The sequence below is a fragment of the Rattus norvegicus genome, chromosome 16 (assembly GCF_021556685.1).
Source record: "Rattus norvegicus strain SHRSP/BbbUtx chromosome 16, alternate assembly SHRSP_T2T, whole genome shotgun sequence".
In the NCBI taxonomy this organism is placed as follows: Eukaryota; Metazoa; Chordata; class Mammalia; order Rodentia; family Muridae; genus Rattus; species Rattus norvegicus.
In genome coordinates this window covers 21,272,408-21,292,576 of record NC_141549.1, presented here as the reverse complement: position 1 = coordinate 21,292,576, position 20,169 = coordinate 21,272,408, and the positions used below count along the sequence as shown (strand labels likewise).

General features: G+C 44.4%; 1 protein-coding gene across 1 annotated transcript in view; it reads right to left on the bottom strand.

Moving 5' to 3' along the window:
* Positions 1–7,424: 7,424 nt before the first annotated feature.
* The window catches only part of LOC134482333 (mucin-16-like), a 44,180-nt gene continuing 31,435 nt past the window's right edge, over positions 7,425–20,169 (bottom strand). The window contains exons 10-12 of the mRNA XM_087589345.1: positions 14,567–14,728; positions 8,146–13,750; positions 7,425–7,570 (exon numbers count right to left, since the gene is read on the bottom strand). Coding sequence (XP_087445471.1) covers positions 7,548–7,570; positions 8,146–13,750; positions 14,567–14,728 — 5,790 coding nt within the window. The 3' untranslated portion in view covers positions 7,425–7,547. The remainder of the gene's footprint in view (positions 7,571–8,145; positions 13,751–14,566; positions 14,729–20,169) is intronic.

The window sequence follows — 20,169 nt, the reverse complement described above, 5'->3', positions numbered from 1 at the left end:
TAGATATCAGGATTCAATTGAGGGAGGGAAATTTGTGGGAGATGGGGAGGGGAACTAAGGTGCAGAGCAGGTGTGGTGTGGGAGCTGGGACAGAAGATACCAGTGGAGAGGCATCTCTGTCATGAAACAAAGACCAGGAACCATGGGGGCTCTTAGCAGTCTATCTATGGAGCTGAGACTCGCTGAGCCTACTAGCAGCAGGTGATATGCAGCTTTCAGTGGTCATCTTCTGTACACAGGGGAGACTTCCAGGAGAAGGAGGAGAACACCAAAGCACTCAGAAAAACATCAACCCAAAATTTATCCTACCAGCAAGATAGGCAGGTTAAAATGGAACGGACATTAAGGAGATACCAAACCAATAACTGGACCAACTTGAGACCCACCCTGTGGAAGAGAGCCAATCTTTGACTCCATTAATGATATTTTGCTATGCTTGCAGACAGAAACCTTGGATAATTCTTCTGAGAGTCTTCATCAAGCCCTGGATAGAAACAGATGTGCACACCCACAGCCAAATAAATATCAGGTGGAGATTGGGGCGTCTTGTGAAAGAGTTGGGGGAAGGATATTGAATTCAAAGGAGGACAGTGCCATTGAAGGTTCAGAAACACAACAAGAAAACCTACAGATTAACCAACGGGGGCCCATCAGGGCTTACAGGGACTGAACCACCGATCAAAGAGCACGTCAGGGCTGCACATAGACCCCATATTCACAGGTAGCAGACGTGCAGCTTCACGTGCTCTTCATGTGGACTCCTGGTTTACTGAAGTGAGGGCAGGTTCACATTCTGTTGCCTGCATTTGGTTTCCTTTCTGCTAGCTGGGCTGCCTTGTGTGGTCACAGTAGGAGAGGAGCTAAAATGTCCGCACTATTTTATCTAGGGTGAATAAGACCAGCTACAATATAGTAAATTTATATATGATATAAAAAATCTTACCTTCCAAAAATCTTACATGCTTCACTTCTTTTTTATGTGCTGGTCTTCTTGCACTGTGGCATAGATTTTAAAGTTATGGTTATCGTACTATTCATAAGAAAAACATTTAGCGAGCATTTGAAGCCCTTTATATTTGAGTCCCCTGTGTCTTAGTTTAGATGTTTACAAACATTCTTTTTTGAAACCGGATCTCACTATGTAGCCATGCTGGTCTGAAACCCACCCCATAGACCATGTTGGACTTAACTCACAAAGGTCTGTGTGTCTCCTACCTCCCACAGTCTGGGATGTAATTCATGGAACTACAGGTCTAGGCAAATAATCTTTAATTCATTTTTCAGCAAATGATTATGATTATTGAGTGGTATCCTCCCGAATTTCACAAGAGAAAACATGAGGCATGGTTAAGTTTTAAATAGAGCACAAACTAAAAGGCTCGAGAAAGCATACACACAATCTTTCCCTCTTTCCCTCCCTTCCTCCCTCCCTTCCTCCCACTTAAAAACTCTAATGACAAGATTTGCCTTGCTCAGGGATGTATGGCAGTAGACTCTTAGGGAACACTAGGAGGAAAGATTCCAGGTCTGCAAGGAGATAAGAACTCCAGAGGACAAACAACAGAGTGAAATAACCTGGACACCTGGGGCTCTCAGAGACTGAACCACCAACCACAGAAAATACACGGGCTGGACTCACACCTTCCCACTCATATGTAGCAGAAGAGCAGCTGGATTTTCATATAGGTCCCAGTCAACTGGGATGGGGCCTATCAAAAAGCTGTTCCTTATACATGGGATACCTCCTTCTAGCTGAGCTGCCTTGTCTGACCTTGGAGAGAGAGGAAGTGTCTACCCTTGCAGAGACTTGAAGTGCCTGGGTGTGGGGATATATAGGGGATCCATGACTGCTCAGAGGTGAAGGGGAAAGGGAACCGGAAAGGACTGTAGAATAGGGAGACTGAGACAGGGTCAGTGAGTTTGATGTAAAGTGAATAAGAAAAAATAAAATTAAATATTTCAAAGAGCATTAAAGTTTTGAAATGAGAGTGAGCTCTCTCTAGAAAGGCTCACCTTAAAGCACAGATCTGTTGTCTGGAAATAATGGCTCAACATAAACAATAGGTAAACATGTGTACTAAACAGGGAATTTCAGCATAAACAATTTTATTTCATATGGAAAGGAATATAGCTTTGTAAGATCATTTTGTAGAGCTAAACATTAACAAAGTCTAGGACAAGATTTATAATTCTACAATACCAGAATATGTGGAAGGAAATGAACTATTTATATATCCACATTGAAAGCTCCATCTGAAATATGACACAAAAATGTCTTGGACTGCAGTATCAAGAACATTGCTAGTTCATTACAGGATGAAAGTTGACAGAAAACCTCCTAGCAAAAGGTAGTTTTCTGCTGCATTGGACATTTCAAAACTCAAACAGATCATTAGGAAACACTATTTATTACCTGTGATTATGTATGTATAATTCTAAACATGTGGCTTATGCTGTCATTTTTAGAGTTAGAAATTATAAAATTTCAGACTCAGGGACTGGGGGTGTTTATTCATGGTAGAACATTTGCCAATGACACACATGACCTTTAATTCAGTGGCAAACTGTGTCAAAATAAAAAATACTGAAGTGGACCAACAGCTGATCTAGCTTATTCTTTGTCTTGGTTCATGACTCACGAACTGAACTACTGAACTATGTAGTAATCCTGGTACTGCTGTTCTTTTGTTGTGTTGGAACAGTCTCCGTATTTCCTGTGTCATAAGCTTTCTAAATATTTGTCCCTGAGTTTTTCAAATCATTTAATATCATTTTAATATTCATACTTAAGTAATTGTCACCATCAAGAACAACACTAAGATTGTAGGGAAGGGAGAGGTAGCAATGAATATCCTAGTAAGAGCACCAGTGGAAGGGGAAGCCCTGGGTCCTGCTAAGACTGAACCCCCAGTGAACTAGACTGGTGGGGGGAGGGCGGCAATGGGGGGAAGGTTGGGAGGGGAACACCCATAAGGAAGGGGAGGGGGGAGGGGGATGTTTGCCCGGATACCAGGAAAGGGAATAACACTCGAAATGTATATAAGAAATACTCAAGTTAATAAAAAAAAAAAAAGTACCTATTCTGCATACAGGCAACATCCTTTAGGATAACCCATGCTGTAATTGTTTGGGACTCACACAAAGATCAAGCTGCACATCTCCTACCTATGTGTGTGGAGGCTTAGGACCAGCCTCTGTATGTTCTTTGGTTGGTGGTTCAGTCTCTAAGAGCCCTAAGAGTCCAGGTCAGGTGATTTGGTTAGTCTTCCTGTGGCGTTCTTATCGTCTGAGGGACTGCAATCCTTCCACTTATTTTTCCATGACAGTCTTCAAGATCCATCCAATTTTAGCTGGGAGTGTTCATCTAAGTCAGCTTCTGGGTGAACCCTCTCATGGGACAGCTTATGCTAGACTCTGTCTGCAAGCATAACAGGATATCATTAATAGTGTCAGGGACTGTTGCTTGACAATGTGATGGGTTTCAAGTTGGGTAGGCTAGTGTTTGGCTTTTCCCTCAGTCTCTCCTCCAGTGTCCCGCGTGACCTCGCCAGCAAGAATACATGGGAACACACGAATCCTTACTGCAGCTAAACATTTTTTGAATCTTAAGGAGAGGCCCGGGACGCCGGCAGGGCGCGGCTTATATACACCCTAGCGCGGCACATCCACACCTGATTGGTCGCTTACCCAAGGTCTCATTAGGCACGCCCCGGAGTGGGCAAAGACCTGGCACGAAGGCACTCTTGCACATGCACACACAGTTAACTTCCTGAAAGGAAGTCGGCTGGCGCGGCGGAGGCCCGCGCCATCTTGTGGTGGCGAATGTTATTGCGGCCCTCTACACTCCAGCCCTGTTCCTTCATTGACTGTAGACAGGAAAAAAATTGGATGTAAAGTTTTGTGGTTGGGTCGATGTTCGAATTGCTCCAGTGGGCTTGCTGCGTAGCTAGAAGAGCCAGTCACCCCAGGTTCTGTATCCCCAAGGCTATGATTCACAACCTCCACTGATTCTTGTGTGCCTCCCCTATCCCATTCTCTGTCTCTCTCTCTGAGGTTGTACCCTCACTCAACACCCTTACAAGTTACAGATCTCCATGTAAGGTTTGTATGTAAGCTTGTGGACATGACCTGTGGATGATTAACAGACTATGGCCATTTTTTATGCGTGATTGACAGGCTGTGAAAATTTCTTCTGGATGACAGAGAGTTGAGAGTTGCTTGTAGATGACTGACAGGACAAGGAGGTTTCCAATGGATGATTGACAGGACTTAGCCAATTCTTATTGATGATTGCCAGGCTGTGGGATTTCCCTATGGATAATTGACAGACTATGGAGGGTTTGCGTACAGATTTTTTGATAAGCTGTGGGTCTTGTGGATGAGTGACAGGCTGTGGGTCTTAGGCTGGATGATTGACACAATGTAGACATGACCCACTGATGCAGTTTTCAGACCACGTGTATCTATGTAAATTCTTACCAACAAATGAACAAGGAAACCCCCAGTCACTAGTACTTTGATTTTTTTTTCATTTCCAAATTTCATTTTTTATGCCCAGGAGTAATGTTTCTGTATTTGCTTCCATCAGGATCACAACATGCTTCTTAGGTAATAGATAAAGTATCAATGGTAACACAGGGACTAAAAGGTAGCAAAGCAGGACTTCACGCTTTATGGTAAAATGGTCAGTGTGTGCCTGGACTTACACCAAAATTGGTAAATATCACTATGAGGTGAGAAACAATGGCACCCCAGCTCCTGGATTTTAGATTCAAAATGGTTTAAGCAAAATGAAATGAGGGTCCCAAAGACCAGGGTTCATTTCATAATATTTAAATTTATGAACTGTAAGGATCTTGACTGGCTAAAGAAACAAAAAGGTGTAAGAATGGGACAATCTTGAGAAATAGTAGAATGGGGATTCTACACAGTACATGTGGGAAGTTACATGTGGGGAGTAAATGGACTGACAGAATGAAAAACTACAGTTCATCAAGTCGGAGTATTTAAAGAATATGTTCAATAAACAGAGGAATATTTTGGAATTAGAATGCATAATTTATTATTTATATGAAACTGCAGCTTAAAGACTAATTAATTAAGCCTTTAGAACTACAAGATGATCAAGAAGCATGTGGACAATGGAATGTCTACTACTGTGCTACTGGTTCTCCTTCCTAAGCTAGTACAGCCTAAAAATAGGAAATAAGGGATAGAGACTGGGGTGCTTGGTAAAACTCAATTGGCAAAACACTTGTCCTGAAAACCTCATTGCAGATGTGGGTATAATGGGATCCCCAAAGCTTACTTTCCTGCAAGTATGAAGATAATTTTGCTCCAAGACAGAAAATCAAACACACTAGGGATTTGAGTGAGTGAACAGTCTCCAAAATGGAGGGACCAGGGGTGGAACGAAAATGAGGGTTGATGGTCTGTATTCAGTCCCTAGAACCCACAGTATAGCAGAACAGAACTGTAAAGTGGCATTGTCCTTTGGCCCAAACACAGTAATCCACGTGTGGGGGGTAAAGTGAGAGAAAGACAATATCAGTCTCTATCTTTCATATGTGGATCAATGCACAAACAAGATGTACACATGTGCACAATGTGAGTACTGGGGTTCAGGGTCATAGATCCAATTCAAAATGTCTTTGACCCATCTGCAAACACAGGTCATATTAGAGTAAAATGTTCTTAGTGAATTTTTTTTACATAAACTAGACAATGTATTGAAATTTCATAAGATTTTATGATAAAATTTACCATGTTGAGATATATATATATATATACCTTTAGAGATGGATGGGCTGTTAAGAGTTCTAGTTTTGACTGTAGAGCTCTCAGTTTTAATTGCTAGCACATTGCTGGTCACTCACAACTATCTGTAACTCCAATTCCAGGGGAACCAGTACTGAATTCTATCACACATACTGCATAGAAAATGCACAGCAGCAAAATCTCCTACATATAAATCTAATCAATTTAATGATATAAAAAAATGTAATTTCTTTAACTTAAACATGTTAAAGTGCTGAATAGATGGGCTCTAAAAGAAACATTGGAAAAGTATTTATGACTTAATTCAATGATTATGTTTTCTTATAGAAGGCCTAGGATTGGCTCTCTTTAGTTATACAGGCCTCTTATGCCTAGGAGCCCTAAATAGGAATGCAATCCAGTGGGGCTCAGTGAAAAGGAAGGTAAGCATGACCCCTCCCTCTCAGGAGGCAGCCCATAAAATACAGGATGCCCATGATAGACTCTACAGACCCAAGAAGGTAGAAAAAGAAGGGCACAAGAAAGGATATTTGAGAATATAGAATGGTCATGGAAGGCATATGGATGGATGAAAGGAGCTGATTAAGAAAGGAGATAGAAAGGGATAGGGTCAGGCAGGGTTCAGTGTGGGAAGGAGGAGGGAACCATGATAATGAATGGAGATCTGTAACTTGTAAGGGTGTTGAGTGAGGGTACAACCTCAGAGAGAGAGACAGAGAATGGGATAGGGGAGGCACACAAGAATCAGTGGAGGTTGTGAATCATAGCCTTGGGGATACAGAGCCTGGGGTGACTGGCTCTTCTAGCTACGCAGGAAGCCCACTGGAGCAATTCGAACATCAACCCAACCACAAAACTTTAAATCCAATTTTTTTCCTGTCTACAGTCAATGAAGGAACAGGGCTGGAGGAGAGACTGAGGGAAAAGCCAACCACCAGCCTACCCAACTTGAAACCCATCGCATTGTCAAGCAACAGTCCCTGACACTATTAATGATATCCTGTTATGCTTGCAGACAGAGTCTAGCATAGGCTGTCCCATGAGAGGGTTCACCCAGAAGCTGACTTAGATGAACACTCCCAGCTAAAATTGGATGGATCTTGAAGACTGTCATGGAAAAATAAGTGGAAGGATTGCAGTCCCTCAGACGATAAGAACGCCACAGGAAGACTAACCAAATCACCTGACCTGGACTCTTAGGGCTCTTAGAGACTGAACCACCAACCAAAGAACATACAGAGGCTGGTCCTAAGCCTCCACACACATAGGTAGGAGATGTGCAGCTTGATCTTTGTGTGAGTCCCAAACAATTACAGCATGGGTTATCCTAAAGGATGTTGCCTGTATGCAGAATAGGTTCTTCTAGCTAGATTGTGTCCTCTGACTCAGTGGGAGAGGAAGGGATTAGTCTCACAGAGACTTCATGTTCCAGGGTGGGAAGATAACCAAATGGCCCCTACCCACTGAGAGGAGAAGGAGAGTGGGGCACAAGGGAACAATTATGGGAGAGGCTGACAGGGAGGGGGCAGTGAGCAGGATGTAAAGTAAATAAGTAAATATTAAAATTGAAAATATTAAAATTGAAAATAATTGAAAAAAGTTTCCAGGAAGCATCACATGGCACAACTGAGACTCCAATGAAACAATCAATTTTTACTTCAGTCTACAATCAGACTGAACATTTTATTTTAAAATTTATATATATGATCAATTCTCCCACACAGACTGTGTTTTGATATTCCAATCGATCCTGGAGGAGCATCAAGGGTCTAGGGATCAGGAGCCGCAGCCACTAGAAGAAAAAGAAGAATTATTAACAGTATCATCAGGCACATCTCTGGTGATATTGTCATGCCCAGCATCAACAACATCAGTGTCATATTCATGTAGATATCAATGTAGACATATCAATGTAGAGAGAAACAGTGAGAAGGTGGATGCTTCTCTTGTTATTTTTAATCTCAGAAGTTGCTTCTTTTGGAATGTTGCGGTCAAAGGCTATGCTAACTTCAGAAGTCAGAGTTCAGAATGACAGCGATAAATAGACAATAACATTTAACAGGAAGTTTTCCCGGCTTAGTCATTCAGGAAACACATGTTTTCACTGGAAGTGACAATAATCTCCTCATTCTAGAATAGGAAACATCCAAGTAGGAAAAAATATTACCTGGTCAGTTGTATTTCTCTAAACTGGATTTGTTACATTATGAAAATTATTTTCTATAAATTGAGAAAAAATAAAGTTTTCAGGTTCTAGGTTATGCGTAAATAGCCCTATAGAAGTATGAAATTTATTAACAAAAGAGACCTAGGTTTCTAGTAAAACAATCTTAATCTATTTTAAGCTACTATTTTAGTTTAACTTACCTGGTCCGACTCTCTTCTTAGTGGGAGCTCCTTGGCCATTTTCTTCATGCCATGCTTGTTGAATTTGGATTTTCATCCATGTTATGATGGATAAGAGTGAGGATATAAGCCATATGAAGAGCAAAAAAGGTATGCGTGGTATCTCTGTTGCCCGAAGATATCCACTCTCCCTGAGAAGGATCAAGCTGTGGTTTATTGGTTCAGCTCGTGCGGAAGCATGAAAAATATCCTCAGCACCCTGAGTAGCAGGCAGACCTTCTTCTACGTCAGGAGTAAAAGAAGATTCCTCATCTGAAGTAGCAGAATCAAATATTTCTTCTTCACTAAGGGATATCAAAAGAGTCAGGTTAGTCATTTGAATGGAGTCAAGGGAATAACAAGTGCAGGAACCAGGAGTGGGCTCTGGGTCAGCATGGGGTTTGTACCTTGTACTCTCCTTGTAAAGAGGTAAATCAACTACATAATCCAATCCAATGTGACTAGCTGGTCCTGAGTCATGACTCTCAACTAACACACTACTGTCAGCAGCACATGTAACAGACAGCCGAGGTTCAAGAGCAGCCAGACAGTCAGCAACAATGGCAGGATCTGTAGGCTCAGCATCAATAGCAGCCATACTGTCAGCAGGGTGGGTGGACATACTGGACTCAGGCTGAACAGCAGGCAGACAGTCAGCAGTACTGGAGCAATTAGTATGTTCAGGCTCAACAGCAGTCAGAATGTCAGCATGGTGGGTGGACATAGTTGGCTCTGGCTCAGCAGAGTCCAGACAGTCAGCAGCTTTGGTGGAATTAGTCAGTTCAGGCTCAATAGCTACCAAACTGTCAGCAGGGTGTGGGGACATAGATGACTCAGGCTGAACAGAATCCAGACAGTCAGCAGGGTGGTTTGACCTAGTTAGCTCAGGCTGAACAGTAGCCAGACAATCAGCAGCTTTGGTGGAAAAAGTAGGCTCAGGCTCAACAGATGCCAAAGTGTCAGCAGGCTGGGTGGACATGGTTGGCTCAGCCTTGAGAGAAGCCAGACAGTCAGCAGCTTTATTGGCATGAGACAGCTCATGCTCAAGAGCAGCCAGACTGTCGGAACGGGGGGTGGGCATAGCTGGCTCTTGTTCAATAGAGTCCAGACCGTCAGCAGCATTGGTAGAATTATTATGTTCAGGCTCAACAGCTGCCAAACTGTCAGCAGGCTGGGTGGACATGGTTGTCTCAGTCCCAACAGAAGCCAGACAATCAGTAGCATTGGTGGAATTAATCAGCTCAGCCTTGAGAGAAGCCAGACAGCCAGCATCTTTGTTGGCATGAGACAGCTCATGCTCAAGAGCAGCCAGACTGTCGGCACGGTGGGTGGACATAGCTGGCTCTGGCTCAACATAGGCCAGGCAGTCAGCAGCACTGGAGGATTTAGTCGACTCAGGCTCAAGAGCAGCCAGACAGTAAGCAGCATTGGTGGAATGTGTAGGCTCAAGCTCATCAGTAGCCATATTGTCAGCAGGGTGGGTGGACATAGTTGTCTCAGTCCCAACAGAAGCCAAACAATCAGAAGCATTGGTAGAATCAATTGACTCAGCCTTCTGAGAAGCCAGACAGTCAGCAGTGTTGTTGGAATTAGTCAGCTCATGCTCAAGAGCAGCCAGACTGTCGGCACGGTGGGTGGGCTTAGCTGGCTCTTGTTCAACAGAGTCCAGACCGTCAGCAGCATTGGTGGAATTATGTTCAGGCTCAACAGCTGCCAAACTGTCAGTAGGCTGGGTGGACATGGTTGTCTCAGTCCCAACAGAAGCCAGACAATCAGTAGCATTGATGGAATTAATCAGCTCAGCCTTGAGAGAAGCCAGACAGTCAGCATCTTTGTTGACATGAGACAGCTCATGCTCAAGAGCAGCCAGACTGTCGGCACGGTGGGTGGACATACCTGGCTCTGGCTCAACATAGGCCAGACAGTCAGCAGAATTGGAGGATTTAGTCGACTTAGGCTCAAGAGCAGCCAGACAGTAAGCAGCGTTGGTCGAATTTGTAGGCTCAAGCTCATCAGTAGCCATATTATCAGCAGGGTGTGTGGACATAGATGACTCAGGCTGAACAGAGTCCAGACAGTAAGCAGGGTGGTTTGACCTAGTTAGCTCTGGCAGAACAGTAGCCAGAAAATCAGCAGCTCTGGTGGAAATTGTAGGCTCAGGCTCAACAGCTGCCGAACTGTCAGCAGGCTGGGTGGACATGGTTGGCTCAGCCTTGAGAGAAGCCAGACAGTCAGCAGCTTTGTTGACATGAGACAGCTCATGCTCAAGAGCAGCCAGACTGTTGGCACGGTGGGTGGACATAGCTGGCTCTGGCTCAACGGAGTCCAGACTGTCAGCAGCATTGGTAGAATCATTATAGTCAGGCTCATGAGCAATAGGAATATCAGCAAGGTGGGTAGACATGGTTGTGTCAGACCCAACAGAAGCCAGAATATCAGCAGCATTGGAGGAATTAGTCGACTGGGGCTCAAGAGCGGCCAGAAAGTAAGCAGCATTGGTGGAATGTGTAGCCTCAAGCTCATCAGTAGCCATATTGTCAGCCGGGTGGGTGGACATAGTTGTCTCAGTTCCAACAGAAGCCAAACAATCAGTAGCATTGGTAGAATCAATTGACTCAGCCTTCTGAGAAGCCAGACAGTCAGCAGTGTTGTTGGAATTAGTCAGCTCATGCTCAAGAGCAGCCAGACTGTCGGCACGGTAGGTGGGCTTAGATGGCTCTTGTTCAACAGAGTCCTTACCGTCAGCAGTATTGGTGGAATTATGTTCAGGCTCAACAGCTGCCAAATTGTCAGTAGGCTGGGTGGACATGGTTGTCTCAGTCCCAACAGAAGCCAGACAATCAGTAGCATTGGTGGAATTAATCAGCTCAGCCTTGAGAGAAGCCAGACAGTCAGCATCTTTGTTGGCATGAGACAGCTCATGCTCAAGAGCAGCCAGACTGTCGGCACGGTGGGTGGACATAGCTGGCTCTGGCTCAACATAGGCCAGACAGTCAGCAGCATTGGAGGATTTAGTCGACTCAGGCTCAAGAGCAGCCAGTGTGTCAGCAGGGTGCTTGGACATAGTTGGCTCTGGTTCCACATCAGGCAGACTGTCAGCAGGGTGGGTGGACATGTTTGGCTCAGGCTCAAGGTCAGCCAGACAGTCAGCAGCTTTGGTATAAGTATTATGTGCAGGCTCGTCAGCAGTCAGAATGTCAGCAGGGTGGGTGGACATAGTCGGCTCAGGCTCAACAGCTACCATACTGTCAGCAGGGTTGGTGGACATAGCGGGCTCTGGTGCAACAGCAGCCCGACAGTCAGCGGCATTGGGAGAAATAGTCGGATCAGGCTCAAGGTCAGCCAGACAGTCAGCAGTGTTGTTGAAATTAGTCAGCTCAGGCTCAAGAGCAGCCAGAGTGTCAGCAGGGTGGGTGGACATAGTTGGCTCTGGTTCCACATCTGGCAGACAGTCAGCAGGGTAGGTAGACATAGTTGGCTCTGGTGCAACAGCAGCCTGAAAGTCAGCGGCATTGGTAGAAATAGTCGGATCAGGCTCAAGGTCAGCCAGACAGTCAGCAGTGTTGTTGAAATTGGTCAGCTCAGGCTCAAGAGCAGCCAGAGTGTCAGCAGGGTGGGTGGACATAGTTGGCTCTGGTTCCACATCAGGCAGACTGTCAGCAGGGTGGGTGGACATGTTTGGCTCAGGCTCAAGGTCAGCCCGACAGTCAGCAGCTTTGGTAGAAGTATTATGTTCAGGCTCGTCAGCAGTCAGAATGTCAGCAGGGTGGGTGGACATAGTCGGCTCAGGCTCAACAGCTGCCATACTGTCAGCAGGGTTGGTGGACATAGCGGGCTCTGGTGCAACAGCAGCCCGACAGTCAGCGGCATTGGTAGAAATAGTCGGATCAGGCTCAAGGTCAGCCAGACAGTCAGCAGTGTTGTTGGAATTAGTCAGCTCAGGCTCAAGAGCAGCCAGAGTGTCAGCAGGGTGGGTGGACATAGTTGGCTCTGGTTCCACATCAGGCAGACAGTCAGCAGGGTGGGTGGACATAGTTGGCTCTGGTGCAACAGCAGCCTGAAAGTCAGCGGCATTGGTAGAAATAGTCGGATCAGGCTCAAGGTCAGCCAGACAGTCAGCAGTGTTGTTGAAATTGGTCAGCTCAGGCTCAAGAGCAGCCAGAGTGTCAGCAGGGTGGGTGGACATAGTTGGCTCTGGTTCCACATCAGGCAGACTGTCAGCAGGGTGGGTGGACATGTTTGGCTCAGGCTCAAGGTCAGCCAGACAGTCAGCAGCTTTGGTAGAATTATTATGTTCAGGCTCATCAGCAGTCAGAATGTCAGCAGGGTGGGTGGACATAGTCGGCTCAGGCTCAACAGCTGCCATACTGTCAGCAGGGTTGGTGGACATAGCAGGCTCTGGTGCAACAGCAGCCTGAAAGTCAGCGGCATTGGTAGAAATCGTCGGATCAGGCTCAAGGTCAGCCAGACAGTCAGCAGTGTTGTTGGAATTAGTCAGCTCAGGCTCAAGAGCAGCCAGAGTGTCAGCAGGGTGGGTGGACATAGTTGGCTCTGGTTCCACATCTGGCAGACAGTCAGCAGGGTAGGTGGACATAGCAGGCTCTGGTGCAACAGCAGCCTGAAAGTCAGCGGCATTGGTAGAAATCGTCGGATCAGGCTCAAGGTCAGCCAGACAGTGAGCAGTGTTGTTGGAATTAGTCAGCTCAGGCTCAAGAGCAGCCAGAGTGTCAGCAGGGTGGGTGGACATAGTTGGCTCTGGTTCCACATCAGGCAGACAGTCAGCAGGGTGGGTGGACATAGTTGGCTCTGGTGCAACAGCAGCCTGAAAGTCAGCGGCATTGGTAGAAATAGTCGGATCAGGCTCAAGGTCAGCCAGACAGTCAGCAGTGTTGTTGAAATTGGTCAGCTCAGGCTCAAGAGCAGCCAGAGTGTCAGCAGGGTGGGTGGACATAGTTGGCTCTGGTTCCACATCAGGCAGACTGTCAGCAGGGTGGGTGGACATGTTTGGCTCAGGCTCAAGGTCAGCCAGACAGTCAGCAGCTTTGGTAGAATTATTATGTTCAGGCTCATCAGCAGTCAGAATGTCAGCAGGGTGGGTGGACATAGTCGGCTCAGGCTCAACAGCTGCCATACTGTCAGCAGGGTTGGTGGACATAGCAGGCTCTGGTGCAACAGCAGCCTGAAAGTCAGCGGCATTGGTAGAAATCGTCGGATCAGGCTCAAGGTCAGCCAGACAGTCAGCAGTGTTGTTGGAATTAGTCAGCTCAGGCTCAAGAGCAGCCAGAGTGTCAGCAGGGTGGGTGGACATAGTTGGCTCTGGTTCCACATCTGGCAGACCGTCAGCAGGGTAGGTGGACATAGCAGGCTCTGGTGCAACAGCAGCCTGAAAGTCAGCGGCATTGGTAGAAATCGTCGGATCAGGCTCAAGGTCAGCCAGACAGTGAGCAGTGTTGTTGGAATTAGTCAGCTCAGGCTCAAGAGCAGCCAGAGTGTCAGCAGGGTGGGTGGACATAGTTGGCTCTGGTTCCACATCTGGCAGACAGTCAGCAGGGTAGGTGGACATAGTTGGCTCTGGTGCAACAGCAGCCTGAAAGTCAGCGGCATTGGTAGAAATAGTCGGATCAGGCTCAAGGTCAGCCAGACAGTCAGCAGTGTTGTTGAAATTGGTCAGCTCAGGCTCAAGAGCAGCCAGAGTGTCAGCAGGGTGGGTGGACATAGTTGGCTCTGGTTCCACATCAGGCAGACTGTCAGCAGGGTGGGTGGACATGTTTGGCTCAGGCTCAAGGTCAGCCAGACAGTCAGCAGTGTTGTTGAAAGTAGTCAGCTCAGGCTCAAGAGCAGCCAGAGTGTCAGCAGGGTGGGTGGTCATAGTTGGCTCTGGTTCCACATCAGGCAGACAGTCAGCAGGGTGGGTGGACATAGTTGGCTCTGGTGCAACAGCAGCCTGAAAGTCAGCGGCATTGGTAGAAATCGTCGGATCAGGCTCAAGGTCAGCCAGACAGTCAGCAGTGTTGTTGGAATTAGTCAGTTCAGGCTCAAGAGCAGCCAGAGTGTCAGCAGGGTGGGTGGACATAGTTGGCTCTGGTTCCACATCAGGCAGACTATCAGCAGGGTGGGTGGACATGTTTGGCTCAGGCTCAAGGTCAGCCAGACAGTCAGCAGTGTTGTTGAAAGTAGTCAGCTCAGGCTCAAGAGCAGCCAGAGTGTCAGCAGGGTGGGTGGACATAGTTGGCTCTGGTTCCACATCAGGCAGACAGTCAGCAGGGTGGGTGGACATAGTTGGCTCTGGTGCAACAGCAGCCTGAAAGTCAGCGGCATTGGTAGAAATCGTCGGATCAGGCTCAAGGTCAGCCAGACAGTCAGCAGTGTTGTTGGAATTAGTCAGCTCACGCTCAAGAGCAGCCAGACAGTCAGTAGCATTTGTAGAATTTGTTGGGTCAGGCTCGGCATCATCCAGGCTGTCAGCAGTAGAGGTGGAAGCTTCACGATCAGCAGTAGCCTTAGGAATAGAATTTCTATGCTCAGAAGACACCGCATAGAAATTATCTGTTTCATATTTTTCATCCTAAAACGAAAATTAGCAGTGATACTTTTGATTGAAAATTTACTGATTTTATTCATTCTATCACCCTTCTGATAATGTCAGAACCTGGATTCATAGTCCCCAAACTATTTGTGTATTCTGTCGAAAGTTAGCACGACATTCAGTGACATTCAGTGAAGTCTGCTTCCTGTCTGCTTGAGTAATTGGCCCAGAGTTTTTCAAAGTCTTTACTGTGGATCTCTTTAGGTTTATACTTAGATTTCTTCTGCTCTTTGCTACCTGAAGTCATTTTTCCTTGTAAGATGGAAATATATAAATAGAAAGGACAAAATGTGACTCTTGGCCTCTGATGTTTTGCTCTACTCTTCCTCTAAATAGTGATTTTGTAATATTCTCTTTCCTTCATATTCTATGGTTCATTCTGCACTGTTTCTCTCTAAAACTCTCCAAGTAAAAAGGCCACCTCCCTCCCTCCGCCCCTCCCTTCCTCCTCCCTCCTTCCTCTCTCTCTCTCTCTCTCTCTCTCCCCCCGTCTTTTTGTACTTTCTGCTGCACTACCCCTCAAGTAGCCACTTTTCTTATTCCTTCGTGAGAGAGATGGGAATATTCTTTATACCAAATCTTTCTCTGGATAATCACCTTCTCTTTCATGCAATTAAGCATCACGTTTAAACGAGGTGCTTCATTCTATAAACTAAGGTTACATTGATTACTTAGCATTAAGGGTGGGTACTAAGGAAATGTCTACATTCCAGTTTGAGAGATTAAAGGTCTGTGCAAAGGCTGAACCACAGCAATTAGTAGAAATTTGTTTATAAGTAAACAACGCAATCTGGGAGGAGGGCACAGTATCGTCAACTATTCTGTAACATCATGACTATTGCTACACTTACAGGATGTATATTAAGACCTCATCCAGCACCTCTGTGGTGGCTTGAATGTCAACAGCCCCATAGGCTCACATTATGCTTGCTGTGCAGAGCGCTGAATTATTTTCAATAGGAGTAGGTGGTGGGGCTGTTTTGTAGTAAAACTGTTGCCAGGATGAGGTTTAAGATTTCAATAGAGAGACAGAGCTGGAAACAGAGTAGAACAACAGTGCTTTCTTTTGGCATCTGAGACACCGCCAGAACCTGAAGGGACTGACCATATAAACAGTTCTCTACACCCAAATCCTGTGGGAGGGAGAGCTAAACCTTCAGAGAGGCAGACATGCCTGGGAAACCAGAAGAGACTGCACTCTGCACACATTACTGACTCCAGAGGAAAACACCAAACGCCATCTGGAACCTTGATGCACAGAAGCTCCCGGAAAGGGCGGCTCAGAACTTCCTGGTGGCTGCCGCCGCGGAGAGCTCATAAGCAACACCCCATGAGCAACCTTGAGCCTCCGGATCACAGGTAAGACCAACTTTTCTGCTCCAAGTGACCTGCCTGGTGAATTCAGGGCACAGGCCCACAGGAACAGCTGAAGACCTGTAGATAGGAAAAACTACACGCCCCAAAGCAGAACACTCTGTTCCCATAACTGGCTGAAAGAAAACAGGAAAACAGGTCTACAGCACTCCTGAAAAACAGGCATATAGGACAGTCTAGCCACTGTCAGAAATAGCAGAACAAAGTAACACTAGAGATAATCTGATGGCGAGAGGCAAGCACAGGAACCCAAGCAACAGAAACCAAGACTACATGGCATCATCGGAGCCCAATTCTCCCACCAAAGCAAACACAAAATATCCAAAAACACAAGAAAAGCAAGATCTAGTTTCAAAATCATATTTGATCATGATGCTGGAGAACTTCCAGAAAGACATGAATAACTCCCTTAGAGAACAAGTAGAAGCCGACAGAGAGGAATCGCAAAAATCCCTGAAAGAATTCCAGGAAAACATAAATAAACAAGTAGAAGCCCATAGAGAGGAGTCACAAAAATCCCTGAAAGAATTCCAGGAAAACACAATCAAACAGTTGAAGGAATTGAAAATGGAAATAGAAGCAATCAAGAAAGAACACATGGAAACAACCCTGGAAATACAAAACCTAAAGAAGAGACAAGGAGCTGTAGATACGAGCTTCACCAACAGAATACAAGATATGGAAGAGAGAATCTCAGGAGCAGAAGATTCCATAGAAATCATCAACTCAACAGTCAAAGATAATGTAAAGCAGAAAAAGCTACTGGTCCAAAACATACAGGAAATCCAGGACTCAATGAGAAGATCAAACCTAAGGATAATAGGTATAGAAGAGAGTGAAGACTCCCAGCTCAAAGGACCAGTAAATATCTTCAACAAAATCATAGAAGAAATCTTCCCTAACCTAAAGAAAGAGATACCCATAAGCATACAAGAAGCCTACAGAACTCCAAATAGATTGGACCAGAAAAGAAACAGCTCCCGTCACATAATAGTCAAAACACCAAACGCACAAAATAAAGAAAGAATATTAAAAGCAGTAAGGGAAAAAGATCAAGTAACATAAAGGCAGACCTATCAGAATCATACAGACTTTTCGCCAGAAACTATAAAATCCAGAGATCCTGGACAGATGTCATACAGAACCTAAGAGAACACAAATGCCAGCCCAGGTTACTGCATCCTGCAAAACTCTCAATTAACATAGATGAAGAAACCAAGATATTCCAGGACAAAACCAAATTTACACAATATCTTTCTACAAATCCAGCACTACAAAGGATAATAAATGGTAAAGCCCAACATAAGGAGGCAAGAGATACCCTAGACGAAGCAAGAAACTAATCGTCTTGGCAACAAAACAAAGAGAAGAAAAGCGCACAAACATAACCTCATATCCAAATATGAATATAACAGGAAGCAATAATCACTATTCCTTAATATCTCTCAACATCAATGGCCTCAACTCCCCAATGAAAAGACATAGATTAACAAACTGGATACGCAACGAGGACCCTGCATTCTGCTGCCTACAGGAAACACACCTCAGAGACAAAGACAGACACTACCTCAGAGTGAAATGCTGGAAAACAACTTTCCAAGCAAATGGTCAGAAGAAGCAAGCTGGAGTAGCCATTCTAATGTCAAATAAAATCAATTTTCAACCAAAAGTCATCAAAAAAGATAAGGAAGGACACTTTATATTCATCAAAGGAAAAATCCACCAAGATGAACTCTCAATCCTAAATATCTATGCCCCAAATACAAGGGCACCTACATACATAAAAGAAACCTTACTAAAGCTCAAAACGCACATTGCACCTCACACAATGATGGTAGGAGATTTCAACACCCCACTCTCATCAATGGACAGATCATGGAAATAGAAATTAAACAGAGACCTAGACAGATTAAGAGAATTCATGAGCCAAATGGACTTAACGGATATTTATAGAACATTCTATCCTAAAGCAAAAGGATATACCTTCTTCTCAGCTCCTCATGGTACTTTCTCCAAAATTGACCATATAATTGGTCAAAAAACGGGCCTCAACAGGTACAGAAAGATAGAAATAATCCCATGCATCTTATCAGACCACCATGGCCTAAAGTTGGTCTTCAATAATAATAATGGAAGAATGTCCACATATACGTGGAAATAAAACAATGCTCTATTCAATGATAACCAGGTCAAGGAAGAAATAAAGAAAGAAATTAAAGATTGCTTAGAATTTAATGAAAACGAAGGTACAACATACCCAAACTTATGGGACACAATGAAAGCTGTGCTATGAGGAAACTCATAACGCTGAGTGCCTGCAGAAAGAAACAGGAAAGAGCATATGTCAGCAGCTTGACAACACCCCTAAACGCTCTAGAACAAAAAGAAGCAAACACACCCAGGAGGAGTAGAATGCAGGAAATAATCAAACTCAGAGCTGAAATCAGCCAAGTAGAAACAAATGGACCATAGAAAGAATCAACAGAACCAAGAGATGGTTCTTTGAGACAATCATTAAGATAGATAAACCCTTAGCCAGACTAACTAGAGGACACAGAGAGTGTGTCCAAATTAACAAAATCAGAAATGAAAAGGGAGACATAACTACAGATTCAGACGAAATTCAAAAAATCATCAGATCTTAGTATAAAAGCCTGTATTCAACAAAACTTGAAAATCTGCAGGAAATGGACAATTTCCTAGACAGATACCAGGTACCAAAGTTAAATCAGGAACATATAAACCAGATAAACAACCCCATAACTCCTAAGGAAATGGAAGCAGTCATTAAAGGTCTCCCAACCAAAAAGGGCCCAGGTCCAGACGGATTCAGTGCAGAATTCTATCAGACCTTCATAGAAGACCTCATACCAATATTTTCCAAACTATTCCACAAAAATGAAACAAACGGAGCACTACCGAATTCCTTCTATGAAGCCACAATTACTCTTATACCTAAACCACACAAAGACCCAACAAAGAAAGAGAACCTCAGAACAATTTCCCTTATGAATATCGACACAAGAATACTCAATAAATATCTGGCAAACCAAATCCAAGAGCACATCAAAACAATCATCCACCATGATCAAGTAGGCTTCATCCCAGGCATGCAGGGATAGTTTAATATACGGAAAACCATCAACGTGATCCATTATATAAACAAACTGAAAGAACAGAACCACATGATCATTTCATTAGATGCTGAGAAAGCATTTGACAAAATTCAACACCACTTCATGATAAAAGTCCTGGAAAGAATAGGAATTCAAGGCCCATACCTAAACATAGTAAAAGCCATATAGAGCAAACCAGTTGCTAACATTAAACAATATGGAGAGAAACTTGAAGCAATCCCACTAAAATCAGGGACTAGACAAGGCTGCCCACTCTCTCCCTACTTATTCAATATAGTTCTTGAAGTTCTAGCCAGAGCAATCAGACAACAAATGGAGGTCAAGGGGATACAGATGGGAAAAGAAGAAGTCAAAATATCACTATTTGCAGATGATATGATAGTACATTTAAGTGATCCCAAAAGTTCCACCAGAGAACTACAAAAGCTGATAAACAACTTCAGCAAAGTGGTTGGGTATAAAATTAACTCAAATAAATCAGTAGCCTTCCTCTACACAAAAGAGAAAAAGCTGAGAAAGAAATTAGGGAAATAACACCCTTCATAATAGATCCAAATAATATAAAGTACCTCGGTGTGACTTTATCCAAGCAAGTAAAAGATCTGTACAATAAGAACTTCAAGACTCTGAAGAAAGAAATTGAAGAAGACCTCAGAAGATGGAAAGATCTTCCATGCTCATGGATTGGCAGGATTAATATAGTAAAAATGGCCATCTTACCGAAAGCAATCTACAGATTCAATGCAATCCCCATCAAAATACCAATCCAGTTCTTCAAAGAGTTAGAAAGAACAATTTGCAAATTCATCAACAAAAAGCCCAAGATAGCTAAAACTATCCTCAACAATAAAAGGACTTCAGGAGGAATCACTATCCCTGAACTCAAGCACTATTACAGAGCAATAATGA